Genomic DNA, 26,394 nt, shown 5'->3' with positions numbered 1-26,394 from the left:
CCGGGTCATGACACATTCATTGTGAGGGAATGAGATCCCCGACTTGCTTGTGCTGAAATGTTGCAATTTACATTAAAAACAATATAATAATGAGAACAAAGGAAGCAAATGCACACAAACAGAGAAACTTCACCTTTCGGTTCTCACTGCAGATAGTTGTAGAATTCATTAAAGCGCGTAGTGCTTACACATGTAATGAATAAAATACATACAAACTATATTACAGTGCTAGTGCTTCACCTTTCATCATTATTATCAAACATAGTTTGCCCTATAGTCTAGTATCAAGTGCCACAGGAAAGCCAAAAATGTAATTGCTAATAACTTTTGACTCGCATGACCGATTTGGCCGATATCTTTTAAACAAAAATGTTGTCACAACCCTCCTGCCCCCTCCTACCCCATCTCAGTCCCCACCTAAACTAAGACTGGACATTCTGAGAAAGATTTGTTAAAAAATGAAAAAGTTATTGAGAAAGCAAAAAAAACAGGGTCGCTGTTCAGCAGCGTGGAAAATAGATGCCCTCTCCTGAGCTCTGTATTACCCACTACTACAACGGCACCCAAACCCGAAAACAGGCCTCCAGGCGAGTGTAATCTAGGCCAAAGAGCGCCGGAAATGCTGGAGAGCAATCTGCTCAACCTCAGGACCATGAGCCCCACTATAGAGGCAAAATCTTTGGCCGGATCCGAGGCGGGCTCTGCGCCTCTCCCCTGTCGGGAGGAGCAGCCTGGAACGCGTCGGAAAGGAGGCCAACCCCTGGCACACCCACAGCGGGCGGGTCTCGACTTGCTGAGGCCGCACTGAGGGGGTGAACAGTGGGGACGGCAATGCCTGCTGCAGCCCATCCCCGCCAACTGGAGAACAACGCCCACCTCGTCCCCCGGAGACACCGGCCGTTGGCCATGATTAACCATTGCTCTGCCTGATATAAGGGAGGAGCTGCAGCAGCTGCCTGCAATAAGGAGGCCCACAGCACTGCGATACACTGGAAGCCTGCTGTACACAACAATTGAAATTGGGAGAACCAATAGACAGATCCACCATTGACTGGAGCGGGGACTATATATACTGAGGCGACCTCTGTGCCTCTTCCCCCGGCTGCCTCGGGCACGGCGGAGAGGGGACCGGCCCCCGACATACCTACCACCTCGGCCCCGGAGAAAAAGGATGCTGGCCATAATTAACTTTTGCCCTGCCGGGGCAGACTTGCAGCACACAACGCTGCCTGAGGTGAGGGAGAGGCTACAGCGGCTGACTGCACCAACATCGCCCACCACGGAATACTGGCGGCCTGTTGGCTGCAATGGCACGAGTTGGTGGGAACGCTGAGTGGGGCTGCTGGTGCCTGGACTACTGTTAACAAGCCACTGCCCTCAAACAGTGGGAAATAAAGGCCAAGAGGCTGGGAACCTAGAAGTGGGCAGCAAATAGATCAAGGAGCACTTTCCACGAACACCAAGCTGAACACCACGGTGAGCCTGACGTTGGGAACCAGATGGGCTGGGAAACTTGATCACTCAGGCTAGTGGGACTCGCCTGGGGGAAGAGGGGTCACCCTATGAGCTCTGTAAAAGGAAGATAAGTCTGGACCTAGGCCCCTCCATCTCCCCCTCGGATCCAGTGGGGGGCATTGGGAGGAGCAGGACATTGCGGAGGCCACAACACAACACCATCTGAGGCAAATAGAAGCCTGTCAACCCTGTCATCACCCCTTAGGCTGAGTAGTGTGGGCTCGCTTTGCTTGTCTTACCATATCCCTACCTAAATAATAAATCACAGACAAATTATGTTTATGGAAAAGTTGTAAGCCGTAGGCATTTTATATTCTTACAGAAAATACAACACAACAAAAATCAACACTGCCATATGCTTTTGGGCCTCTTGTGTCCAGTCCTGAAGTTGCCCAAGGCTCCTCCTGAGTCCTTGTTATCCCTGGGCCTTCGTTCCTGGGCCCAAATGCCGCCTAGGACATGCTTTGGACCGTGCACCGAAAGAGTACTCAGCGTTCCCACTTCTCCACTTCTACCTGCTCCTTCTTTTTTGGACCGTGTACCGAAAGAGTACTCGGCGTTCCCCCTTCTGCCTGCTCCTTCTTTTTAGGACCGTGTACCGAAGGAGTACTCGGCGTACCGGCTCCTGCCTGCTCCCCTCTTCTTCCGTTATTTTTGTAGGGTGGGTTGGGTGGCAAACGTTTTTCCTTCCCCTTATCCAGGCACTATGAGCCTACCCGAGAGAGTTGAGCTCTTACCTGGTTTGTGCCGCCTCTCCTTTTCCTGGCTTACTTATACACCCCCGGCCTTTTGTTCCTTCTTGGGGGCGGCCGGGTTACCCCCCTGGCCCCTTGCTGTTATATTTCGCACCTTCCCAGGTGCTGCTTCCTGCCCTTTCCTGGGCCTTTGTTTCTTGTGGCGCCGTTCGGACGCCCCTCCCTACGCTTCTGCGCCTTTTTCCCCCACCCCGCGCCTAAACTCCCAGACCCTCCATCGTCCCGCATTTCATGCGGCCCGGTGCCTAGGGCATAGGCTGAATAGTGTGGGCTCGCTTTGCTTGTCTTACCATATCCCTACCTAAATAATAAATCACAGACAAATTATGTTTATGGAAAAGTTGTAGGCCGTAGGCATTTTAATTTTCTTACAGAAAATACAACACAACAAAAATCAACACTGCCATATGCTTTTGGGCACCTTGTGTCCAGTCCCGAAGTTGCCCAAGGCTCCTCCTGAGTCCTTGTTATCCCTGGGCCTTCGTTCCTGGGCACATGCCGCCACACCTGAGCGGGTGTTCCTCACAGCCGCTCAGGTCCCCCCCAAAAGCCCCCTGCCTACAACCCCATTCTTGGAGTGCCCTAAAAATGTTGTCGGAAAAAACCCCCATCCTTTTCCTTGCTAGGTGTACCCCATCCTGGTGAAACAGGTCGAAGATCTAGGAATTCTTGGGTGATGCATCTGGGACAGTGGTCCTTCTCTCTGATGCAATTGAGGTCTATTGCTCTCCCCTTCCCCGTTTGGTCTGCTTTAGATTTCTTTAGCATTATAGACATCCCCTTGTTTCCCATACTAATGTCTTTCCTTGCCAGGACGTCTCCTGCCACTGTATTACTGGCCACCAGTTCCCCTACCCTGAAAGCCCCATAGTATGCTAGCACAAATGCTGCCCTGAACAGAGCGGTTTCGTACGTGCTGCTGCATGTGTCTCTTAGTACTTTTAACAGAATTATCAACTTCCCAAAATTTACCGGCCTTCTGTTATCTGGTTTCTTCCCCTCTAATTTCGCCCATCCTCTCATAGCGTATTTTATTTTAGCGCTGTCGGTTGGGTCCGGTATGCCCGCCACTTTTGTGGTATATGCCACTGCCGCTAGGTGCGCTGCTGCCCAGCTTTTCTTTTTCCCTTTGGCAAATGCCCCTTCGAGAAATTCACAAATTATTTTCCGTTGACATTTTTTCCACCAACACATCCTTTACATGCTTTTCGTACTGCTTACCCGTTTTGAACGTTAGGGCATTCCTGGTCAGTTTGTCAATGACCCTTTCCTTTCTCTGTTCTTCTCCCACTTCTTTTGAGTTGACCTTGTGGCCAACCGGGCTTTCCTTTCCAGTGCCTCCAACGGGACCCATGCCTTCCGCAGCGTGGCCGTTCTTTCCTTGTCGGCGTCCGGTCTCAGCTCCCTGAATTTTTCCCACTGAAAGCGAGAGATTGCATCAGCCACCACATTTACTTCCCCAGCGATATGCCTCGCCTTTATGCATGTATTCATTTTTAGGCTTTCCAGCGTGATTGCCCTCATTAATTCCAACACTATTATGCATGACGCACTTACTTTATTTAACACGTGCACCACCGCCATGTTATCTGACCATACTGCCAACTCCTTGTTTCCTAGCTCTTTCCCCCCATGCGCATAACGCGACCCATATCGGGAAGAGCTCCAGCAGCGTTATGTTTTTGCGTCCATTCCGCCACCTGCCATGTTTTTGGCCACTTGCCTGCACACCATTGTTTCCCCAGTATCGCGCCAAAACCAAGGCCACCTGCTGCACCGGTGAACACCCTTTTACCTTCCTCGTTTACCGGTGAGCGCCATATCACCGACCCATTGAAGTATTTCAGAAATTCTGCCCACACTTCCAGATCTCTCTTGATTCCTCCCCCTAGCCTGACTCTGTGGTGCCCCTTTGTAGCACCTCTCGTTTTCAGCTCAATACTTCTCTGGAAGACCCTGCCCTATGGTATGACTCTTCCTGCGAAGTTCAGCTTTCCTGCCAGCGCTTGCAATTCTCTCACTGTCACTTTGTTTCTTCCTTGTAGTTCCTTTATTGTCTTCAGCAGATCGGTCACCATGTCATCCGGGATCCGGCACCTTCCTTTGCTTGAGTCAATTTCTATTCCTAGGAATTGGATAATCTGCGTTGGGCCCATCGTTTTCTCCTCCGCCAGTGGAAACCCCCACTCACTTGGTATTTCCACAAATGTATCCAAGGTTGCCCTGCATAGCTCTGAACCTTTGGGCCCAACGAATAAAAAAATCGTCCAGGTAATGTACCATCATGGACTCCCTCATCTCTTCCGTTACCGCCCATTGCAAAAATGAACTTACCCTCTCAAAATATGTGCATGCGATGGCACACCCCATCGGGAGACATTTGTCGATGAAGTATTCCACCTCCCAATGCATACATAACCATCTTTGAGATCTGCTATTGACTGGCAACAGGCGGAATGCAGATTTAATGTCTGCTTTCACCATCCATGTCCCTTTACCTGCTTTCCTGACCAGTTCTACTGCCTCCTCGAAGTCTGAATATGATACAGTTGCATCGCTCCGGGCGATGCCGTCGTTCACCGAGGCCCCCGGGGGGTAGGATAGGTGGTGTATCAGCCTGTATTCCCCTTCGTCTTTTTTTGGCACCAGCCCCAGTGGAGAGCATATAAATTCTTCGAATGGTAAGGCTGTAAGGGGGCCCTCCACCCTCCCCAGTTCTACCTCTTTCCGGATCTTACTGGTAACTATATCTCTGTTCTCGGTTGCCGACTTTAAGTTCCTAGGAATGTCTTGCGCTCCCTTCCCGGTAAACAGGATGTTAAAACCTTCTCTAAAGCTTTGTCTGATCTGATCTGCCGTTTCCTGGTCTGGGTATTTCTGGAGCCACCCTTCCATCCTCTCAATTTTTACTGGTGTGGCCCCCTTCCCACCCCAGTTCTTATTTCCGCGTCTCATCGCTTCTGCCACTTGGAGCTGCGGCCCTTGTGCACTTGGAGTTGCTGTGGTCACCCTTACATCTCTCGCACTTGTGGCTGAACTTGCACTTCCATCCCCAGCTATAGGGTACCCCCTTTTCAAAATTCCGACATTGTCCTGGTTCTGCTCGTGCTGTTCCCGTGCTCCTGCTGCCCCCCCTGCGTTGTTGTGGGCAGGCTGCTCTGCCATCCTCTCTGTGACCCATAATTTCTGCTCCGAAAACTCTGGTCTCTATTTATGTCATAGCTGGATTCGTACCTTCTGTTATTGTATCTATAATCCGCTTTGTAATCATTCTGCCAATTTTGCCTTCTCTGCTGCCCCCCTGCGCTTCGCTCCTTGGTATCCCATTTCTCCTTCAGCACATTAAATATGTAGAGATTAAAATTTTCTTCATCCCAACCCATATCCGGAAAGCAGTCCATCTCCTTTCTGAACTCGTGATCATACTCCAGCCATGCGTCACCCCCAAACGCTGCGTGTACCTTCAGCACCCTCTGCTGATACGCCACTAATGCTATCCCGTCTTCCGGGAATTTTTGTAACATAATTGTAGACATTATGGTGAAGGCCGCCATCCAGTTGTCAAAATTCCTTACCACTGGCACCTTTTTTAGTAAGCTTTTCTCGTCCTTCTTAATGTCCTCTAGGGCCACATTCATCCCCCTCTTTTGACAATCTAACAATGTGAAAATATCCATCAATTCCTTCCTCCATATTTTCTCCTTTACTTTGTCATTTATGTACCAAGCCATTGCCTTCATTTAACTGCCCTGTGCATCTTTACCCATGATTGGCCTGCCATATTTCGTCATGAGTGGCCCCCCATTTTCTGCCGCTGCCACCGTCGGTGCTGCCCCCGGTGGTGGGTCCCCTGACACTGTTGCCCCTGGTGCCCCCGTTGGCACCCCCGGTTGTGGGTTGGGTCCTTGCGGTGCTCCCCCTGTGTTTGGCCCTACCGGTGCACCTTGTGGTGCTGGGACTATTGGTGCCCCTTGTGGCGCCGGGACTACTGGTGCCCCTTGCGGCGCCGGGACTGGGGTTTCCCTGGGATCTGCCCCTGCCCCCCCTGCCCCTCTCTGTTTCTCCCTGCTCACCACTCCTCTCCATTTTACCCAAGCCCTTAAATGATCCCTTTCTTTGTCATCACTGCTTGCTTCAGTTGAGGAACTCCCCTGCCGCTCCTCCCTGGATCCCTTCTCCCGTCTGCTCTTCTTGCCATTGGTTCTGGGCGACTGACCCGAAACCGTGACGCAATTTTTTTTTACATTTTTACAATTTTATTCCCCACATTATTATTCACAGTACCTTTGTTTTTATCTTTTTTCTTTCTCTAGGTCGGTGCCTCTGTCTGTTCCTCCGATCTCTTCGACTCCGCTCTCCCCCTCTTCTGTCCTTGCGCTACCTCGTCTTCTCCTTCGCTGTTGCTGAGCTCTATGAACAGCAAAGGTGACGTTGCCTTCGCCCTTTCCCCCTTCTGCATTATCTCCAGCACCCATTGTGCCCTATATTCTTTCTCTGCCTTTCTCGCCCATTCTGAGAATTCTTGAGCCCTTTTTGCTCTTCCTTCCACCATCCTTCTCGTCTGAATTCTGTTAGCCCCGCTTTCCGGCTCCTCCGCACCCTGCGTCCTCTGTTTTTTCTGGTTTCCTACTCCCGATCTTCCTCGCCCGTCTCGCTTGTCCACGGCGAAGGTGCTCTGTTCGCTCACAGCTGGTACTTCTGGGTTGCTCCTGCACAACTGGACAAACTCGTAGCCACTGCGTTTAGGTCGAATTAAGAGGAGGTGGAAATGCGTGAGCCCGCAAGAGCAAACATTTTTCCTTCCCCTTATCCAGGCACTAAGAGCCTACCCGAGAGAGGTGAGCTCTTACCTGGTTTGTGCCGCCTCTCCTTTTCCTGGCTTACTTATACACCCCCGGCCTTTTGTTCCTTCTTGGGGGCGGCCGGGTTACCCCCCCTGGTCCCTTGCCGTTATATTTCGCACCTTCCCAGGTGCTGCTTCCTGCGCTTTCCTAGGCTTTTGTTTCTTGTGGCGCCGTTCGGACGCCCCTCCCTACGCTTTCGCGCCGTTTTCCCCCACCCTGCGCCTAAACTCCCAGACCCTCTATCGTCCCGCATTTCATGCGGCCCAGGGCCTGGGGCATATGCACAGATCTGGAGAGGCCCCCGGGGCTCAGGGAGCAGGACTCTACTTCAGGGACCGCCACAACAGGCGCCTCCCTGACACTGACCCGGCACCTGAGGGACTAAAGACAATGACCCCACTGCCCATGTGTGTGCCTGAGCTAAGACTGGCAAGAAAGGACCCCCCCATTGTGACCATGCCTAAGGGCAGTGGGGCACACAAAAATCAAGGCTATATACAACCCTTCACAAGGCAGGTTGCTAAACCAGCTGCGGACGCCAACAAAACCTCAGAGGAAAGGATGGAGGCGACGGCCCTGGCCATGCCTGACCTACGCCAGATAACAGACAGTATGCAGATGGGCTTTACAACCATGAATGGTAAGCTGGACGATATTCACACCAAGGTCACAACCCTAAGTGCCAAAATAGAGCGGCAAAGTGCCAGGGTGACGGAGGCAGGGACACAAATTGGGACAGTGGAAGAGGACACTGTAGAACTGAAAAGCCAAGTAACTTCCATGTCTAGAGAGCATAAGCGTGCCCTGCAGAAATGTGATGACCTCAAATCCCGTTCCAGGCAGAACATCCGTATAGTGGGCCTGCTGCAAGGGTTCGGCATAGGCCCCATGGAGATTGCGGTTCAATCCCTCCTAAAGGAACTCCTGGGGGACCCACTCTTCTGAACATCATTTGTGGTGGAACGTGCGCGCAGATCACCCGCGGCTAGACCAAAGCCCAGGGATCGCCTCGGCCAGTGCTGCTCTGATTGCTGAACTATCACGACGAGGCCTCATCCTCCGGCTGGCTAGGGAATAGAGCCCCCTACGATATGAATCGGCGGTCATACATATTTACACAGGCTTCTCCACAGCAGTTCAGCAGGAACGTAAAACATTTTCAGGGTTAAAGAAGCCATTGAGGGACAGATCAGTGCTATATGCAATGCTGTTCACAGCGAGACAGATTCCTACACCAGGGAAAAATACGGTACTTTATGCTAGCCACAGAGGTAGTGGCCTACAACGAAGCAAATATACCCACGGAAGCAATGGGAACATAGAACCACCTGTGAACAACACCTAGGCAGAGAAACCAAACGTCTGTAAAGGTCTATGGTGAATTATGCTGGCACGATATCCTGTCAGTAGACGATGGGTGATAACAACTTAAGTGTAAGAGATTAAGCAACAGCTCCCCTATGCAGTTCTGATCTGTTCAATTGATAGGTTGGCATGTGGTTTGCAAGTTTCAAGGTGGATCACAGTTGGGTGGTGGGAGGAGGAGGGAAGCCACCATCGCCCTGATTGGGGGTGGGGGAAGAATGATGGCGGGAATTGGTGGTGGTTAAAAAAAAAAATGTAAAAAGTGTTTTGGCAGGCACAACAGGGCAAGGAAGGGATGCATGCTACGGCCGCTCATTTGGGATAGCGGACACTACGTTTGGGTGGAGCACCACGGAGCAATCCCATGAGGGGGATTAAATTGATGAGCTGGAATGTCAGGGGCCTGGGAAACCGCACAAAAGCCCACCAAGTGTTGTCCTATGCCAAAAAGCACAGTGTCAATGTTCTATTTCTCCAAGAGATGCACTCCAATGTAGCCACAAACCGTCAGATTGCATCCACGTGGGGGCCTAACATTCTTCACAGTGTACTCGACTCAATCCCCCAGGGTCACCATGCTGATACACGAAAAGCTCAAATTTGTGCAAAATGGGACCCGAATAGACCAAGAAGGTAGATATGTGATGGTGCACGGGGCGCTGTAAGGGGTGGAGTTACTGATGGTTAATACATATGGGTTGAAATATGGGTTGAAAACTCCGGACTTCTAAGAGGCTGTTGCAGACACTATCCACGCATACCCACTAATCCCAGTGATATGGGCAGGGGAAACGAATTGCATTGTAGACCAGGGGCTAGACCGAACAGGGACAGCCCCAAAACCACTATCTAGAAGTAGCTAAAACCTTGTGGCGCAAGTGGGGAAGCTCGACCTAAGGGACATCTGGAGGGTTCGGAACCCACACGATCATCAATGCACATTTTATTTGGCTGTCCACGACATGGCCTCCCGTATAGACCTGATATTAATCCCCAAACACTGGGTGTGGAAGGTATTCAGCTGCACCATCCTGCAATGCACGCTCTAGGACCACTCCCCTGTCATGTCAATCACGTTAGGTGGGGGGGCCTAACACCACCTCGCATTGGCGATTTAAGTCGGAGGCCCTTCAGGACGTAGCATTCAAAAAGCAGACATTGAGGGGGACATACGCACCTATTTCCACCACAACACACCTGAGGAAACATCAAATGGCACGATATGGCAAGCGTTCAAGGCCTATATTAGGGGAATGGCGATAGCTAAGGAATTTGTGGTTTTAAAAACAATCAGGTGGGAATTGACTAACTACAAGATTCAACTTAAAGCACTTGAAAGCACCTACACATCCAGCCCAGACCCTACAATAATGACCGACATACACTTAGCATTAGAAGAGTTTAAGTCCCTCAGGGAGGTGAAATACTCGACAGCGGCAAGGCACTATGGGGAGGGAGAACGCCCCGGCAGAATGCTAGCAGGGCTGCTGCAGGCAGAGAAAGACCCGTCATACATAGAGGAGATTCTGACCGAACAGGGAATAAGTAAACACTCAGACCAAGAGATCCTTGAGGTGTTTGAGCAATTCTATGCAAAACTGTATAAGTCGGCCCTGAAACGGGGGGTGCAAGTCATTGAGCCAATACTGGAGGAGATACCGCTATCCAGACTATCTGAGAGGGCCAGGGGGAAAAAAAAAAAGTCTACGTCCCATACACGGCAGAGGACATCGCTAAGGTAATAGGTGAACTCCCAAGGGGCAAGGCCTAGTGGCCGAATTCTACATGGCTTACGGTCCAATACTAGCTGCCCACTTACTGAAAGTGTGGGAAGAGGCCCTGAGATGCTCACTACTGCCTGACACATTACGAGAAGCAAGCATAATAATCCTTGTAAAACCTGGCAAGCCGGCCAACAAGTGCGGGTCGTACAGACCTCTGTCACTAATCAATGTGGACACGAAAACCTTTGCCAAAATCATTGCGAATAGAATCCTTCCCTAATTTGAACCAGGCAGATCCACAGCTCTGAACACCTGCCGCCTGTTGAATATAATGGCGTGTATCAAACTGGATACCGCAGCGGTAGCAGTGGCCTAGATGCACAAAAGGCCTTCGATGTGGTCTCCTGGGAATACAAGTTCATCATACTAGAGAAATGCGGCCTAGGTGAAAGTTTGATCAAATTCATTAAACTCCTATGCGCAAACCCCACGGCCAGATTGGCAGTGAACCCTCAACTCAGGGGAGATGCGGCTAGAGAGGAGCACCCGACAGGGCTGCCCCTGTCGACCCTTGTATTTACACAAATTATTGAACCAATGGCGGACATGATCCGCAAACGGCACAGGAATAGTTGTATCAGGATACTTGGTCCCCCGGACATCATCTTGCTCTACGCTGACAATGTCCTACTGTATATAAGGGAACACAGCGTAAACCTAGACCAGATAATGCACGATATAACAGTTTGGTGCATTACTATTAACTACACAAAATCCAAAATATTTACCTTCACAGAACAGGCAGGCAGGTAGGCCCACTAGAATATACCCACTAAAGTGGTCCCCGGACGGGATACGGTACCTGGGGATCCAAGCAACTAGGGACAAAAAAGCTTTACTAAGCCAGAACTACACAGAACACGAATGTTATGTGATGGGCAGGGTCGCCCTTTGACGACCGGCTGTGCTCTCAGTGGCAGGCATACACTGGTTAAAATGGCAATTTTTGCCAAACTACTTTACTTGTTTACAAAGGTACTCTTGATTTTTAAAGGTACTTTCTAGGTGCATCGGTTCAAGGATTTCAGGCTAAAGAGATACAAGAAAACATGAACAATGAAAAGTCGCCTGAAAAACATCAGACAAATAACCGTGCACTCATGGAGGAGAACAATCTCTCAAATAATTCAAGGACAATAAAAGTATTTTTCAAAAGCTTGTTGATTAAATATACAAATTTCACTCAAAAAATAGATAGTCCTATTCTCTTATAAATTAACATTCATTTTTTAAAAAAAGCACATTTTCAACATGTTTTTGATACATTAAACCAATTCCAACAAAGATTCACAGTGTCTTAGTCATACAAAGTTTAAAAAAACATCTTATAGTAAAACTTAAGTACAAAGTGTTAATTCAAATGTGAGTCCGGTCTACTGTCCTCATCGTTATTCTACCCTAGTATTAACTAAGTTGCTAGTTTTGCTAGGGGGCAACGACTGGCACTACGTGTTTCGAGTTATGCACTCTTCTTCAGGTGCAGTGGACTCTGCAGTATTCTGAACATTTAAAAAAAACATAAGGTCTTTCATTTATTATAATTGGTTCATAATTTTAGAAGACTTATTTACATAGCAGTCTGATCATTTTTTTAAGACAAAGGACCAACATTTTATTTGCTTATTGAATCGATTGTAATTGTTTAAAAAACCTCCTAATTCGATCCAAACTCCATTGATCATGACACACTAGTCATGTCCCTGAGGGTGTAAGAAATAATATACAGGTTTTAGGATTCATATGATCAATATCTGCATCAGCATTAGTATAAATAGTAATCAGTTATTCAACCATTTTAGCACTTAAAAAAATCTCACTGTGCTGCCATATGCTAATCTCAAACACTAGTGAGAAGGAGGGAACCAGATGCAACACCTGCAAATTAAGCTTATTGCAGATCACTCGATCTGTTTCAAACGTACCCACTTGGCCGGGTAGAGTACTTCACCAGATTTCACGGCATCCCTACACAGTTTTTGTGGCATGCGGGGGCAGTCCACAAGAAATGGGTCAACATGGCCCTCCCAGACGAGAAGGGGGTTCCTACCGCACCCAATCTGGAAACTTACTGGCTGGCGGCCAAGCACAGTACTCAACATACTTGTACAGAACAGAGGACGTGCCACCACATGTCCAGTTGGAAGGTATGGCTGCTGGCAGGTCAGACATTAGCACCCTACTGCTAGATGGGAAATAGACAAATGCCTGCCGCTTCGGCCCAATGCACACCACACTGCGTGCATGACGCGGTATAGTAATAGGCACAGGGGCCAACCACCCCTACTACAAATGGGTGCCATTGGCGAGGTTTCCGGGATTGGGGCCCACCTGGGACACCACACTCATGGGGAGATGGGAAGTGCTAGGATATTGGGCAGTGGGTGATTTTGTCACAACACAGACATGGACGCAGGGGAGCTACGAGCACCACAACTGATACCCTGCAGCTCTATAGGATCCGTGCAGCAGTTGCCAAACAATGGGACAATCACCCAGATGAACCGGTAGAAGACCTGTTCCTGGCAAATATATGCAACACAAAGGGTTGCCGCAGGGTGTTCGCAAAATTGTACAAGATAATTATGGACAGGGCTGGGGTAAAAGTGCCCCCTGCTAGAGTAAAATGGGCAAGAGAAATGAATGCTGTAATTACAGACATTGAGAGTGGTTCACCACACATTGAATGCACCACACACAGATTCAAAAAAATGGATTTGTATTTATGGTTAGTTCACAAAAGGATAAATGAAAAAAAGAACGTGCAATTTTTCCACTGGTAATCAAAAAGCCCTCTAGTTTACACGTGTTTCGGCTGCTCAAGAGCCTTTTCCAAAACAAACAAATTGGGCAGTTCAATAAATCATTAACATTCATGTTCATGTTCTAAAAATCCTTCTCACAATGATGTCCCGGGTAAATCCCTCGTATCTATTTCAATGTCATTTCACGCGTCGGCTCTGCACAGAGGCTTTTTGATTACCAGTGTAAAAATTGCACGTTCTTTTTTCATTTATCCTTTTGTGAACTAACCATAAATACAAATCCATTTTTTTGAATCTGTGTGTGCCGCATTCAATGTGTGGTGAACCACTCTCAATCTTTATTAACCAGGTAAGTTAAGGGATTGGCTCCGCCAACAAATCACTGCACGGACGCGACACGGCTGAAAGGCAATATCTAACAAGGTCGCTGACAGAAGAAGTTGCATCCAAAAGTCACCCCCAAAAAAACCTCTGCAAGCTAGTAATTACAGACATACAATCGCGCAAAATGTGCTCACTTACTAAAACTGTGTCCTTAACTCAATTTTCAAGCTTATTCAATATAATGTGCTAAACCGATTATACTACACCCCAGACAAACTATGGAAAATATACTCTGACCAAACAAATGGGTGCCCCCCGTCGCAAATAAAGATGAGGCTGGACATCTACATATGATGTGGAGCTGTGTCAAGCTCCAGAACCTCTGGAAGCAGGTACTCACACTTGCTGAGATAGTATAGCGGCCTCTGACATACTTCTTCATGGAAGCGCGATTTGGGCTGCGGAGACATCCAAGAAAAGCATATCCGAGCACTGCAGAACATGGGGCGAGTGATAGCTAAACATTGCATACTGCAAAATTGGAAGAAGGCCAGCCCACCCACACAACGGGAATGGCTTTCCATCATGATCTGGGCAGATGAGTGTGAGGAATTATACATGTCAACCATGCCTGGAACATCCAGGCCCAAAGACATTTGGTGCGAATTTCGTTCCTACCATGGCAACCTGCAAGAGGATCAAGCTGCTCCAGACAATGGCACACCCACATGCACACATGCAAATAAGGAGTTTGGGGGAGCTTCCGAGGAGGGAGGGGGGGGGCTGATTGTGCTGCATACAAGACAAAATATTGGCTACTGTGGCCCTGTGGCTGAGGTTTATACTCCAACGATGAAATAAGTGGCTTAAATGTGCCGAAATGTACTATGTTCCCTTCTGCCTGTAATAATATACTATGATAATCATATGCTGTAATGTTTACTGCCAAACACAAATAAAATAAAGTTAAAAAAAAAAAAGCCTAAAAAACTCTTTTCAGCTTACACCCATTCATTTCCCCATAGAGGGAAAAGTCACAATTTCTGCGCAGGAAAACAAAAAACCGCTAGATGGAGTTGAAGCAGGTATATAACAACTTGGGCACAAACCGTTGGCTCTATTTCCAGGAGAGGTTATTCTGTCCAGTAGTTGTTAAAATATTTGGTGGGGAATGGGCTGCCTGCTTCGCCAAAAATTATAACTTTATCTCCCATGGTGCTTTGCAGCAGAGAGGCTTTTCAGAAATTAAAAAGGTACCTTTTTTTGGTTTGATGCAAGAAATAACCAGGGTTAACCTAAAAATGCCATTTTGCCAAAAAAGGATTAAATGGCATCAGGCTAGAGGTGGGGAGGGGGTAAAGGTGACACCATGTGAAATTGAGAGGTTCACAGGGCTGGGGATCGGGTTCAGAGCTCAAACGTTTTCTCATAACTATGGTTATTTTCGCTATGAAAGCACGTCACAGGAATAACCTGGATTATTTAATGAATAACCTGGGTTATTTGTAGTTCATTACTATTATCAGGGTTAAACCAAACGTGGTTATGGGAAAATCTATTTTTTTTTTTTAAGAGAGGGATAGAAAAATGTGATAAATACAAAAAAAAGTTAAATGTTACAGCTACAGTGAGGTGTGGGGTAATGGGTGTGGCCGAAGACTATGGCTGCTGGGTTACTTTAAGGAATGGTGCAATATGTAAAGTGGACATGGCCAAAGGCCATGGCTAGTGTGCCCAAAAGAAAACTAGTGGTGTGGCCATAGCCAAAGGTCATGGCTAGTGGGCCCATTTAGGAAAGCTACTGGAGCAATATGTACAGTGGCCATGGCCAAAGGCCATGCGCACTGGTCATGGCCAAAGCTAGTGGGACTCGAAGAAAGTAATTGGGGCAACATGTAAAGGGGCCACAGACTGAAAGCCAGGGCCAATCGTCATGTGCGAAGGCCATGGCTAGTAAGCGGGAAAGAAAGGTTGTTTTAAAAAAAGATACAGTGGGCACAGTAGCCCTGGCTAGTGGGCCGAAAGACATGTAGAGTGGCCATGGCCTTAGTGGGTCCAAAAGAAACATATTGGGGGAACATGTACAGTGGCCTGTAAAAAAAAGCTAAGGTATAACAAAAGCCTTCAAATTCACTAAAAAAGCCTTAGTTAAGGTGCAGTTCATTTGTGCAACAAAACCGTTGAAATTCAGCAGATGTGGGAAGTCATGACCAGCTTAACTCGGCACATATTTTAAGCAGGATTTTCAGGGATATTAGGCATCAGCAGTTTTGGTTCAGGTATGTTCTATCTTGCCTTTTGCCTTCCTCACCGACAAGGGCTATGGTCTCTGACATCCAAGATACCCTCTGACCTGTAATCAAATCCTTGGAGCTGGATAACAGTCATCAACATGTCAAACATGGCTCAGTTTTTGGGATTTCGCCTCTGGCAACCAACGCTGCACGTCATATGATATTTTTGTGACCTGCATGGTACCACATGTTACATCCCCTGACTGACAGGCCTGAAAGGAAGACTGCAGAGTACAGATTTTTCAAGCAAATTATGACTAATTCATCACACAAAGTTAACTCATCCTAAAGTTAAAGGAATAGTGCGCTCTAAAATATTATTGCTTTAAAAGATGGGCAACAGTATAAAACATACTTTAAACATAATTTTAATTAAAGTTCCTATATAAATGCTTTGAGCAAACGAGGCTCAAAGCGTTTACATGGGAGCATCCATTTTGCCATTTCAGGCAGCCTCCTCAGCTCTGCCCTGGAGGCACTAAACAAGCAGCAAAAGCCCCCTACTGGGAAGCTTTTGCTTACTGCAGCAACAGCATAGCTAAGGAGGTTGCCTTCACTTTCATTTTACTTTTTCGGTGCTCCCCAAGCCCAGGGAAGCACAGGAAACGTAAAATGAAGGCAAAAAGCAAAGGCGCAGCAATTACAAATACAACTTTGTTGTATTTGTGATTGCCATGGTTGGAAAACCACGGAAATCCTAAATACAAGAACATTGTTATTCTGACTGCGGCGGCTTTTGCATGGAATAACAATGTTCTTGTATTTGTAAATACCGCAGCATTTACAAATACAACAATGTTGTATTTCTCACTGCGGCGGCTTTCGCTTGGAGTCTCGTGGGCTCCCTCATGGTTGGGGGAGCCCAGGAGAGTCCACGCGATAGCTGCCGTAGTAGGATACACTGCAGCATTTCAAAACACACCCGCGTTGTGTTGCTGCCTGCAGCGGCTTTCACTGAGGGGAGCCCAGGAGACAAAGTGAAAGCCGCTGCAGGCAGAAACACTGCAGCATTTGGAAACACAATCGTGTTGTGTTTCTGCCTGCAGCGGCTGGCAGAAACACAATGCGGTTTTATTAAAAAACACTGCAGTTTTTCTTTCTAAGTTTCTCGGGCTTCCCCCGGCTCGGAGGAGCACAGGAAACTTAGAAAGAAAACCACAGTGTTTTTAAAAACAACAATGTTGTATTTATGTTTGCGGTGGGTTCAGCTTGGAGCCCAGAGGGCTCCAAGCTGAACCCACCGCAAACATAAATACGTTTTAAAAGCTGCGGTTTTCTTTCTAGGTTTTCCGGGGTCCTCCAACCTGAAAAACTTAGAAGAAAATAAACGCAGCTAGTGCTTATTTAAAAATAGAAATAGGCACTTACCCAGATGCAGCTTTCCTGCCTGCAGTCTGTGGTCTCCGTCCTCCGGCACCAATGAAGCAAAAGCCACCTAGTGGTAGCTTTTGTTTATTACAGATGGCTGGCTTTTGCTTCATTAGTGCCGCAAGGGCAAGCACAGGAGGCATCCATTTCACAAAATGGATGCCTCCTAGTGCTTCACATTTTTCAGTTTGAGCTTCATTTCCTCAATACTTTACATAGGGACTTTTTAAAAAGATATTTTTTAGATATATTTTTGAATATTGGCCATCTTTTTAGCCAATAATATTTTAGAACGCACTATTCCTTTAAAAGCTACGACAGAAGACTATAAAGCCAGCTAGCAATATACAATACATTTTATCCGCCCATTAAAGCAGGTTCAAGTATTAGGGCTGGCCTTCCATGGTGGCACCTCATGGAGTGAAAACTAATCCTAGGACAATATATACCAGGGAACAAAATTGAGTTAAGTTGGCATTCGTTGACAGTCCCTGTATAAAATAATCCAGTTCATGGAAGTGATAATTGATTGATAATGGCAAATGACTAAAGTGAAAAAAGACATTTAGTGAGTCACGCTTCAGTGTAGACATACAATTAGCGTTACTACTAGGCTATGGGTTACTCTTTGGTATATTCTTGATTCTTTATAATGCACCCGTCTTATCGTTTTACTAGCAGATATACCTGCTGTTGCTTGGGCTACAAAGTAAGCAGACTTTTCATATAGTTTTCTACTGCTGCCCTTGCTGCCTCTACCCTGAGCATCAGACAACTGCATCAGCTTATTGTCTGGCTTGTCTCTGTTCTGGAGTGTCCCTGTCTCATTGCAGCCTGTCTGCTTGCTTGTGATCTTTGATGGCGTTTTTTAACTGTCTCTGCTGCCCTGGCTGCCTCTTTATACCGAGCATCAGACGACTTTTGAAAAGCAGATTTTCTCTTGGGTGGCATGATGGTTGAATTACAGGTTCCTTGTCAACGGGGATATGTACTTGTTGTATGTCTATAAAACACATTTTCCAGATTTTCTTGTATTCATTTTTCCGGATTACTTGTAATGTTTGGAGCATTGCTAGCTTTTATTATGGAAGTTTGTAAAGCAAAATAGATATGGTTGTTTGTTAAGCAAAGTAAGCATCAGTTCTAATTTCATCCACCATGGGTGCCATTTTATCAACTGTATACCACAATGTTGGATTCCTTGTGAAAAGGTACCCCTGAAAGACCCCTTTGAGCCCTCTTGATAGTTTCCATTTCATTTCTCTAGTGGACAGACAGATACACACACTTTCAAAAATATATATCAGCTAACACTAAAACAATACTACATACAATACACCAACATTAGCTCAGTCTCTACGGCTGTAGTTGAAATATAATCATAAACTGCTATGTTAGATAATGACAAAGCTACTAATATAAGACATTACATTAATATTTGGGGTTGGTTTCACATTTCTCAGAATATTATATCTCTACTTATGTTGACCCCAAGATCATACCTTATCTATTTTTCTCCTGTAACTAAGCTTCATTCTCTAACAAGCGCCACAATGCCTCCGGGCTGTTGCACACTCTACATATGTGAATAAATAAATAAATACCTCAAGCAAGAGTGGATCAGATCACTGATCTCTCCGACTAATAAAGCCTCTGTAACGCATGTCCGAAGGAAGGAAAGAGCATGGCTCTCATTTATAAGCAAAAGACATGTACGTTTTGACATGTTCAATCTCTCATGATGTGAGCAACCAACTAAATTATTGTTGAATAAATATGAACAAGATGGGAGATTTAGCAAATCAGACACTTGCTTTCTCCCAAATGCCACTACTTCCCAGAAATTGTTCAAGAACACTTTTAATACCCTTTAAAATCTACTAAGCGCAATACAAAAAAAAGCTTTACATTTGATTACCTCCTGGACATCATCTGGATTTCGTCTTGAAACAATCTGAAACAAATAAAAAAACAAAATCAGCAGCCAACTAAAAGCAGAACATTGAGGCCAAAAGTAGGCAAAGTAGAATTATTAACACATTTCCTCTGGGTTTAATAATTCTGTCAACCATTCAGAGAAGTACTTTGATGTTATTTGTATTTCTCCATGAATAGTATAAAAGGAAATGCATGAATATCAAAGCACATTTAAGGTGGACTTCTAAATCATATCACAGAGCACAAACCTGTACATAGACAACTTCTTAAACACCATTAGAAATGTGCATCATAGGGGTCTGTCACAAGACTTGCTGTTAGCTCTTTCTTGAGTAGTATATTTAACAATACTACCTACCATATCATTTACTTCAATGTATTTCACATATAGAAACAGCCACAGAACCTCAGGATGGGATTTAAGATTTTAGCTCAAGAATCTTGCTTACAGCATCCCCTTTCTGAACAATGCATAGTTGGCGCAAGCAAATAAGAAAGTCAGCAATCTTAGGGTATGGTAACTGTGCAATTTGCTGCTCTTGTCGGATGTGGTAAGGGAGGGCAAGCTCATACCCATTGCAGACCTACAGGTCACCTTCGGACAGCCAGACACTGAACGATACCACTACATGCAGATGGCCAATGCTCCAAGCACAGTTCCAGAACTTGCAAGAAACGTCCTGCCTGAACGTATTGCCATCAAAGTTACATTCATTTTATACCAGGCCATATCCGCCTTCAGGACTTGGGAACTACTAAGCCTCTAAACAGGATGGGAAGCAGTCTGGGCGTGCTTAAATCTGAAGAGTGGTTTGAAGGGCTGATGTTTCCAACAAAGATTGGTATCTCAGCTAAACATTGGCTAATTCATCTCAAAATACTTTGCAGAGTGTACTACTCACGAACGGCTCCGTTTAAGTGGGGGGCGTGCTTGTCACACTAATTGTTTGAGATGCAGGGGAACTGAGAGAATATTCATTCACACCTTATGGGGCTGTCCTGAAATTCGTAGGTTTCTGAGGAAATGTCTTGATAAGCTGTCCACTACCCTGGGCACCACTATTCCAGAAGATCCAAAGTTATTACTACTCGGAATATGGGTGGGAATCCACATACGGCCGCTATGAGAAATTGTTGCTCTCCACCAGCGTTGGTTTAATAAAAAGAATTGTTGCGTCTATGTGGGGCTAGGCAGAGCACCAGCCAATTAAAAAGGTGGACCTCTGAAGTAGATCTGTGCATAGCCCTGGAAAAAGAAATGATACAACGGATGGGGCTGCCCGGCCAAAACCCAGAACATACGGGGCAAATGGGAGAGGGAGGACATAATGAGAAGGGTCCAGGATTAAGTTTGTTGGTTTTTTCCATCGGTACCATTCTCATTATTCTGCAGATGTATGCCCTTACAATACTGTATACACTTTCCAGATGTACCCAATCATGTTACGGATTCATTTTGGTTGTTCATTTCTTTAAATTAATAAATTGTGTCATTATATAAGGAAGTCAGCTACTTCTTGACCACAACTCAACAATGAAACCATAAACCAAACATCTGCTTTGTACCTCTTCCATGATCTGTGCCCAATATCTGAAGTATGACCATTTGGCAAGGGTGTAAAAGCCCTAGCTTTTTCAATTTTTATTAAGAAAATGATGCAGTTTATTCTGTCTAAGAAAGGGTGAACTGAGAACCAGGCCACCTTTGGCAAACTCCATGCCAGAAATATAGTGTACTCCTGTTTCCTGCTGCATCAGTATCCTGCTCTGTAGTGCCTGCTCTACAGAGGCACAGAGTAGGTTCAGGTAGCAGGTGGTCATTTGACAGCTGCAGTGACAGCACAGTCACTTAAGGGCAGGGTCTGCATTTAAGATATGCACCTCTGTTCCCAAACCACATAGCTATGAGAATTAATATCCTGGAGGCAGTTGTACATTTTAAATATAAACCATACTGAGTTTAAGGCATGGTGGCTACTATCTCCTACTTATTACAGCCACATCAATTTGACATTACACACATCAGCACTGTGAGCCCAGCTCAGCTGTGGACGTGGTGTGTGTGTACTAGTCAAACATCCAGGCACTGCCAACTTGCAGGCCAGGAGACTGGATGGCTAGGCCTCTCCTTTTATCCTTTATGTGTTCTGGTAACACATCTCCAGTAAGACAGCATGCCAGCAGGAGCTGTCCTGGCAAAGAGGAATCAAAGGGCACATCGATCCAACAGGAATGGCATTACAACAGGGTGATAAGGGAATGGGCAGCCAGAGTGTAGATAGAGGGAGCTCAGTAAAGTTGGATGAGGATTCCACCATCTGGCTTCTGTCTGTACCTCGCTCTCCTTTCTCTCCCCTCCATTTCCACTTTGCACAAAGCACATTGGGTATGATGCCAGAAGGCAAATGCCACTTGTTTCAAGAAAACTGATTGGACCCTTAAAGCAGGCTTGCTTTTGTCCAGTCACCTGTGGACTTTTGCATATAAAGGGGGGGGGGGATTCCCTCTTGAACAAACACTGGAGAAACAATTTGTTTGGACTTCTTTTCGGAGAGTTGATCTTTCCAAAGCCCTTAACCACTGAGGTGAACGAGCAGTTCAAGGAAGAGGCAAGCTCCCTGGGCACATTGGGGTCAACTCTTGCTGAGGACCAGGATCTGACACTCAAAGACCCCAGTTCTGCCACATCGAAGCAGTCGAACCACATTCGTACAGTGTTCACTGCAATCGAACCAGAGGGACTCCGCTGGTGCTGCTTTTGGCACTCTATCAAACTCAAACTATTTCGGCCTCGTGCCTGTCGAACCAGGTTACCCTTGTATCATGCCAAGTTAAGCATGCCACCTGTTCGGCTCGAACAACCACCTCGTACCTGTGGAACAAAATCAAGCTACCACCTCTCTGAATCCTGCAATGGTGCACTACGGTTACTGCAAACAACATACAGATCTTGACTCTTGACTCAAACAGCTCGATCATCATGTCACTCCCTGACCTGCACCAGCGGTTAACAACGTCTCAAACCACGTCTACTCCCGATCGGACTGTGGGGAGCTATCCGAAATTCACAACCTGAACGCCACATTCAAACCCCATCGAGCCCCTGATTGGAACAGACTAGACCCAGCACATCGCTTAACCCGACAACTCACCGCTCCCCAACGTGGTTCGACCAGCATCACTGCACAGCTCAAAGCCTGGTTTGACTATGTTGAGCCTCCTGAGAACAGCAGAAAGGTACTATTGACCCATAACGGTCACCCTGGTCCATGTAAGGGTCTTAGAGACTAGTTGGGTAACTTTTTGCACATTCTTCCACTGAACAATATAGCCTTTTACATTCATTTGTTGCTTATTGAGTTTTCATGCCCATTTCATTACCTAGAGTGCTGCACCTTTCTATCTGTGCACATTCTGTGTTAATGGTTATTTGTATATTGGTGTGTTTAATTAAAGTGTGTATATTTTATAGAACCTTGATTGGTCATTCCTTTATTTTGGACAGTTTTATTTAGCTGTTTGGGTCACTACTGAATCACATTCACACCCCTCTTAAGAGTATAGCCTTCCCTCGACACACATTACCACAAAAGGCAAAGGAGGTTTATCTTTTGGCTGTGCCCGTTTTACCTTTATGATTGAGATCCCTGTTGGTTTGTAGAAGTGTGGGGGCTGAGTAAGCCGTTTACCTACTCATACTCAACTGTTTAGCCACTACTTATCCTTTTACTCCTGCAAAGCAAAATCCATTTTGTCACAATAAGCTAGTTGGAGAAACCAGATTTGGTACGTTTCACCTACCTGGAGCAGCAGATGTGATATCAAAAAGGACAGCTTAAATATCCACCAAGTTGTAATTGATTCATTTAAAATACTTGTATTGGCATTTCCATTTTCCTCAACAAAACAACAAAACTATGCCCCTGCCCCATCCTCCCTCCAAGTCTCACCCCCTTCCAATCAGGTCCCAAATAAAAGATTGATCATTGCTCAATGGACCAACCGTCTCATCTAGCCCCAAAGCATACATAATTCATAGAATCCTTAACCTTTGCGGGCACAAGGGCATACTATAGTCATTCTGTAGGAACAATAGACTCATACCCCAATCTTGTCTAAACAGAGTGTGTTCCCCTGAATGGAATATGAGACTGATTCCAAAGCTACAAAATCCCACACTTATACATTCCTGTTCTAATGGGGCTTCTTGTTTCCAGTTCTGCACTAGCAATAACAATGCTGCCATACTTAATAGCATATAGGCTTTCAATTGTATTTTAGAGTGGTCTATGTTTAGGGTCTCACAAACCCAATACACATTCTTCCATTCCCATTTGATGTTTGGGCTAAACATCTCCTATATCCTTAAGAAGCACCAGAAAGAGTCAATCATTGGGCATTTCCACCATACATGAGGCCAGTGCCCTCTATTCGTACAACCCCTCTAACATAGTGAAAATGTTATGGGGAACATCTTATGTAACGTATCCATAATGTAACGCCATTGAACCATCACCTTGTACCATATTTCTCGCAAAAGGCCCTAGTTAATTTTGAATATTTTGCCATAAATAAATCCCAAGAATCGTGTGATATGGCATGACACCAAGTCGATTCCCATTTATTCATATAGGGCCATTGTACCAGTGGGATGTTTTCAGTGAATATTATATACAATGACGATATTAAATGTTTTTCACCTGATTGGGTGATTAAATAATTGTTAAACAGGGTCAGCGATCTCATTGCAGCCATTTAATCTATGGGTCTACAATCCAGCGTCGTAACTGATAGTATCGGAACCGTTCTCCCTCCCTATACCAAATGCTTCTTTACATTGCTCAAATGTTTTAACTTCAGATCCCTGCATCATATCATTCAACCTTCAGCATCAGCCCGTCCTCCATTGTACAAAGGTACTGCTATGCATCCCTGGAGCAATCTGGGGGTTAGGAAACAGGGCATTGAAGGGTGATGGGACCGATGAAATGCTAATCTTTACCAATATATATCAAGTACCCTTCACCAATACCGTAATCTTGCTCCTATGTATGTTTTTGGGTCGGTCAGCCTTATTAAGCCATAAAACCTCAGACTACGTTGCCCTTGCCACCAGTGTGCCCGATAGGATTTTGGAGTGATTGTATTTTACTCTCACAATTTTTAGAATTAGAGAGTAAATCCAATTTCAAGAGAGTAAAATGAGTTTCATCCTTCGCAAGAGAGTACAAAGTGTCTGACAACTATCCAATTTGTGCGTAAAATTAAAACTTTGTTCAAAACATTAGTGACAAAACAGTTTTGTTTGAAAGTGGTTCTAAATAATGTATTACACCTGTGGAAAACATTTTCCCCACACAAGAACCATGTACATGCATGCTACCCAGCTTTATCTTCACGATACTTGGGCACAAACTCTGTTAAGAGCTACTACAAATGTCAGCTAGTTACATTAGGTGATTCATAAATCAAGTTCCTCTCTCCACCAGCATCACTTCTCGGCCTCTCAGGGCTACTGTTGCTGCCTGGCACTACATGCTTGACAGCCACTGCATGTTTTTTCTCCATCTCTCCTTCCCTTAGCTACTCTGTTTCTCCCGTCTCTCACTTTGACGCTCTGCCTCCCACTCTAATGCCACATTTTGCAGTCTGTTTCTCAGTCACTCTGCCTCTCCCATCTCTGCATTCTGTTGTTGATGTTTCCCTCTTATATCTTGCTGTATCGGTTGATATAAATCCTCTTCCTCTCTCATGTCATTAATCTAGGATATATCTGTTTTTTAATTTTCTCAGTTGTGATTGCTACTCATGGACGTCTGTGTCGTCGTATACATAGATGATATTCTAGTGTACTCCTCCTCAGAATCAGACCATGTTAAGCACGTGCGTGCAGTCCTTGAGAAACTACGCCAGCACAAGTTATATGCAAAATTGGAAAAATGTGTTTTTCATGCTACGGAAGTTGAATTTCTTGGATTTATCCTGACTCCAAAGGGAGTCCGAATGGACTCCCTAAAGGTGGACGCAATTCTCAAGTGGCCATCACCCAGTTCAGTCAAAGGGGTACAAAGCATGCTCGGATTTGCTAATTTCTACCGCAGATTCATTCCGGACTTCTCCCATGTTGTACACCCCATCACAGCACTTTTGAGAAAAAACAAATGCTTCTTGTGGACCGAAGAGGCTGAAAAGGTCTTCCAAGAGCTGAAAGCGAAATTCACATCAGTGTCATGATCTCTGCTTCCAAAAGGTCAGGGTTTTCCCAACTCCCTTGGAAGCAGATCCATAACCCAGGTTCCGAGTGCCAACCAGTCCCAATTGGGACCTTTTGGACCCAGTCCTGGCGCCAGTGGCACCAGGCTCATAAATATACCCAGTCCCAGCGCTGGAAGCGCCGGGCTCATAATGCTTGGGTGGACTTACCTGCAGCAGACCATGCTGCTTACTTGCCTGCCAGTTGAGCCTCTGATCCTCTTCTGTTTGGAACTACTTTTCCTGTTGGGTGGGGCAGGAGCCACTCCCTAGATTCAGAACACTGGAACTCTTCTGGAAAGCAGGAACTCTTTTCTTACCTAGGCGTGGCTGTGGAAGGAGACACCTAAGCACTACAGGAGGCTATTTAAACCACACCCGATGGATGAATCTTGCTTTGCGTTATTCTGCATCCTCTGCAGCAGAACGCTCATCGTGTCTTCTGCATCTGATCCTGGGCCTAAGGAAAAAGGCTTACCATCCTGAATCCAGTCTTCAGCAACACCTATAAAGACAAGAAAGAACAGGTTAGCATTACGGTCTTCAGTGACAGCTCTTCACTTACCTGGTCCATCGGCTGTCACCAACGCCTCGCGCTGCATTCCGGCATCTGAAAGACAAAGGCTTACCTACTCTTCGTGCGCTCCGGAGGTCTTTACACTGCATTCCGGCATCTGAAAGACAAAAGCTTACCAACTCTTTGCACGCTCCGGAGGCCTTCGGCGCTGCATCCTGCATCTGAAAGATAAAACAAGGTGCGTTTAAAGACATTGGGGAACTTTAATACTCACGTGCCATTACTCCTTTCCACATCTAACCCAGTGGGTATTCCGGCACCCTGCAGCCGCTCCGAACTTGTACCTGCAAAATAAAAAGACAGTTAGAGCGCATCGTGAAGCAGGCAACAAGCGCTTACTTACGTGCTTCCAGGCGCTTCTATTCATCACACGGGCTCCATCTTCAACTCACTTCAGCCCGTCATCCGCCATCGCAGGAACCCTGCAAAACAAGAAACATCATTACTAAAGACTTTAAAGACATTAGAATTACTCGAAACTTACCGTTCGTGCAGTAAACGACGGACAGCAGTCCTCTGAAGTCAAGAGGCCTGCTCCCCTTATCCAGTGAAGAAACTGGTTACAGCACCCTGCCCCGAGGCAGATGGAGAGCACAGCGTTCACTTACCTAAGGTG

The 26,394-nt window shown here is 46.1% G+C and overlaps 1 protein-coding gene across 4 annotated transcripts in view; it reads right to left on the bottom strand.

The window, feature by feature from the left end:
• The window catches only part of RPS6KC1 (ribosomal protein S6 kinase C1), a 1,976,431-nt gene that overhangs the window by 1,842,789 nt on the left and 107,248 nt on the right, over positions 1-26,394 (bottom strand). For all 4 annotated transcript variants that reach the window (XR_011268209.1, XM_069608548.1, XM_069608550.1 and 1 more), the window contains exon 2: positions 18,930-18,965. Coding sequence is in view for 3 of the 4 variants with exons in the window: in XM_069608548.1 (XP_069464649.1) it covers positions 18,930-18,965 (36 nt within the window). In the remaining variant the exon portion in view is untranslated. The remainder of the gene's footprint in view (positions 1-18,929; positions 18,966-26,394) is intronic.

This window comes from Ambystoma mexicanum, chromosome 4q, assembly GCF_040938575.1.
Source record: "Ambystoma mexicanum isolate Mex_15411 chromosome 4q, UKY_AmexF1_1, whole genome shotgun sequence".
NCBI classification, from domain to species: domain Eukaryota; kingdom Metazoa; phylum Chordata; class Amphibia; order Caudata; family Ambystomatidae; genus Ambystoma; species Ambystoma mexicanum.
Note: the sequence above shows the minus strand (reverse complement) of the source record. Positions and strands in the feature narration are given on the sequence as shown.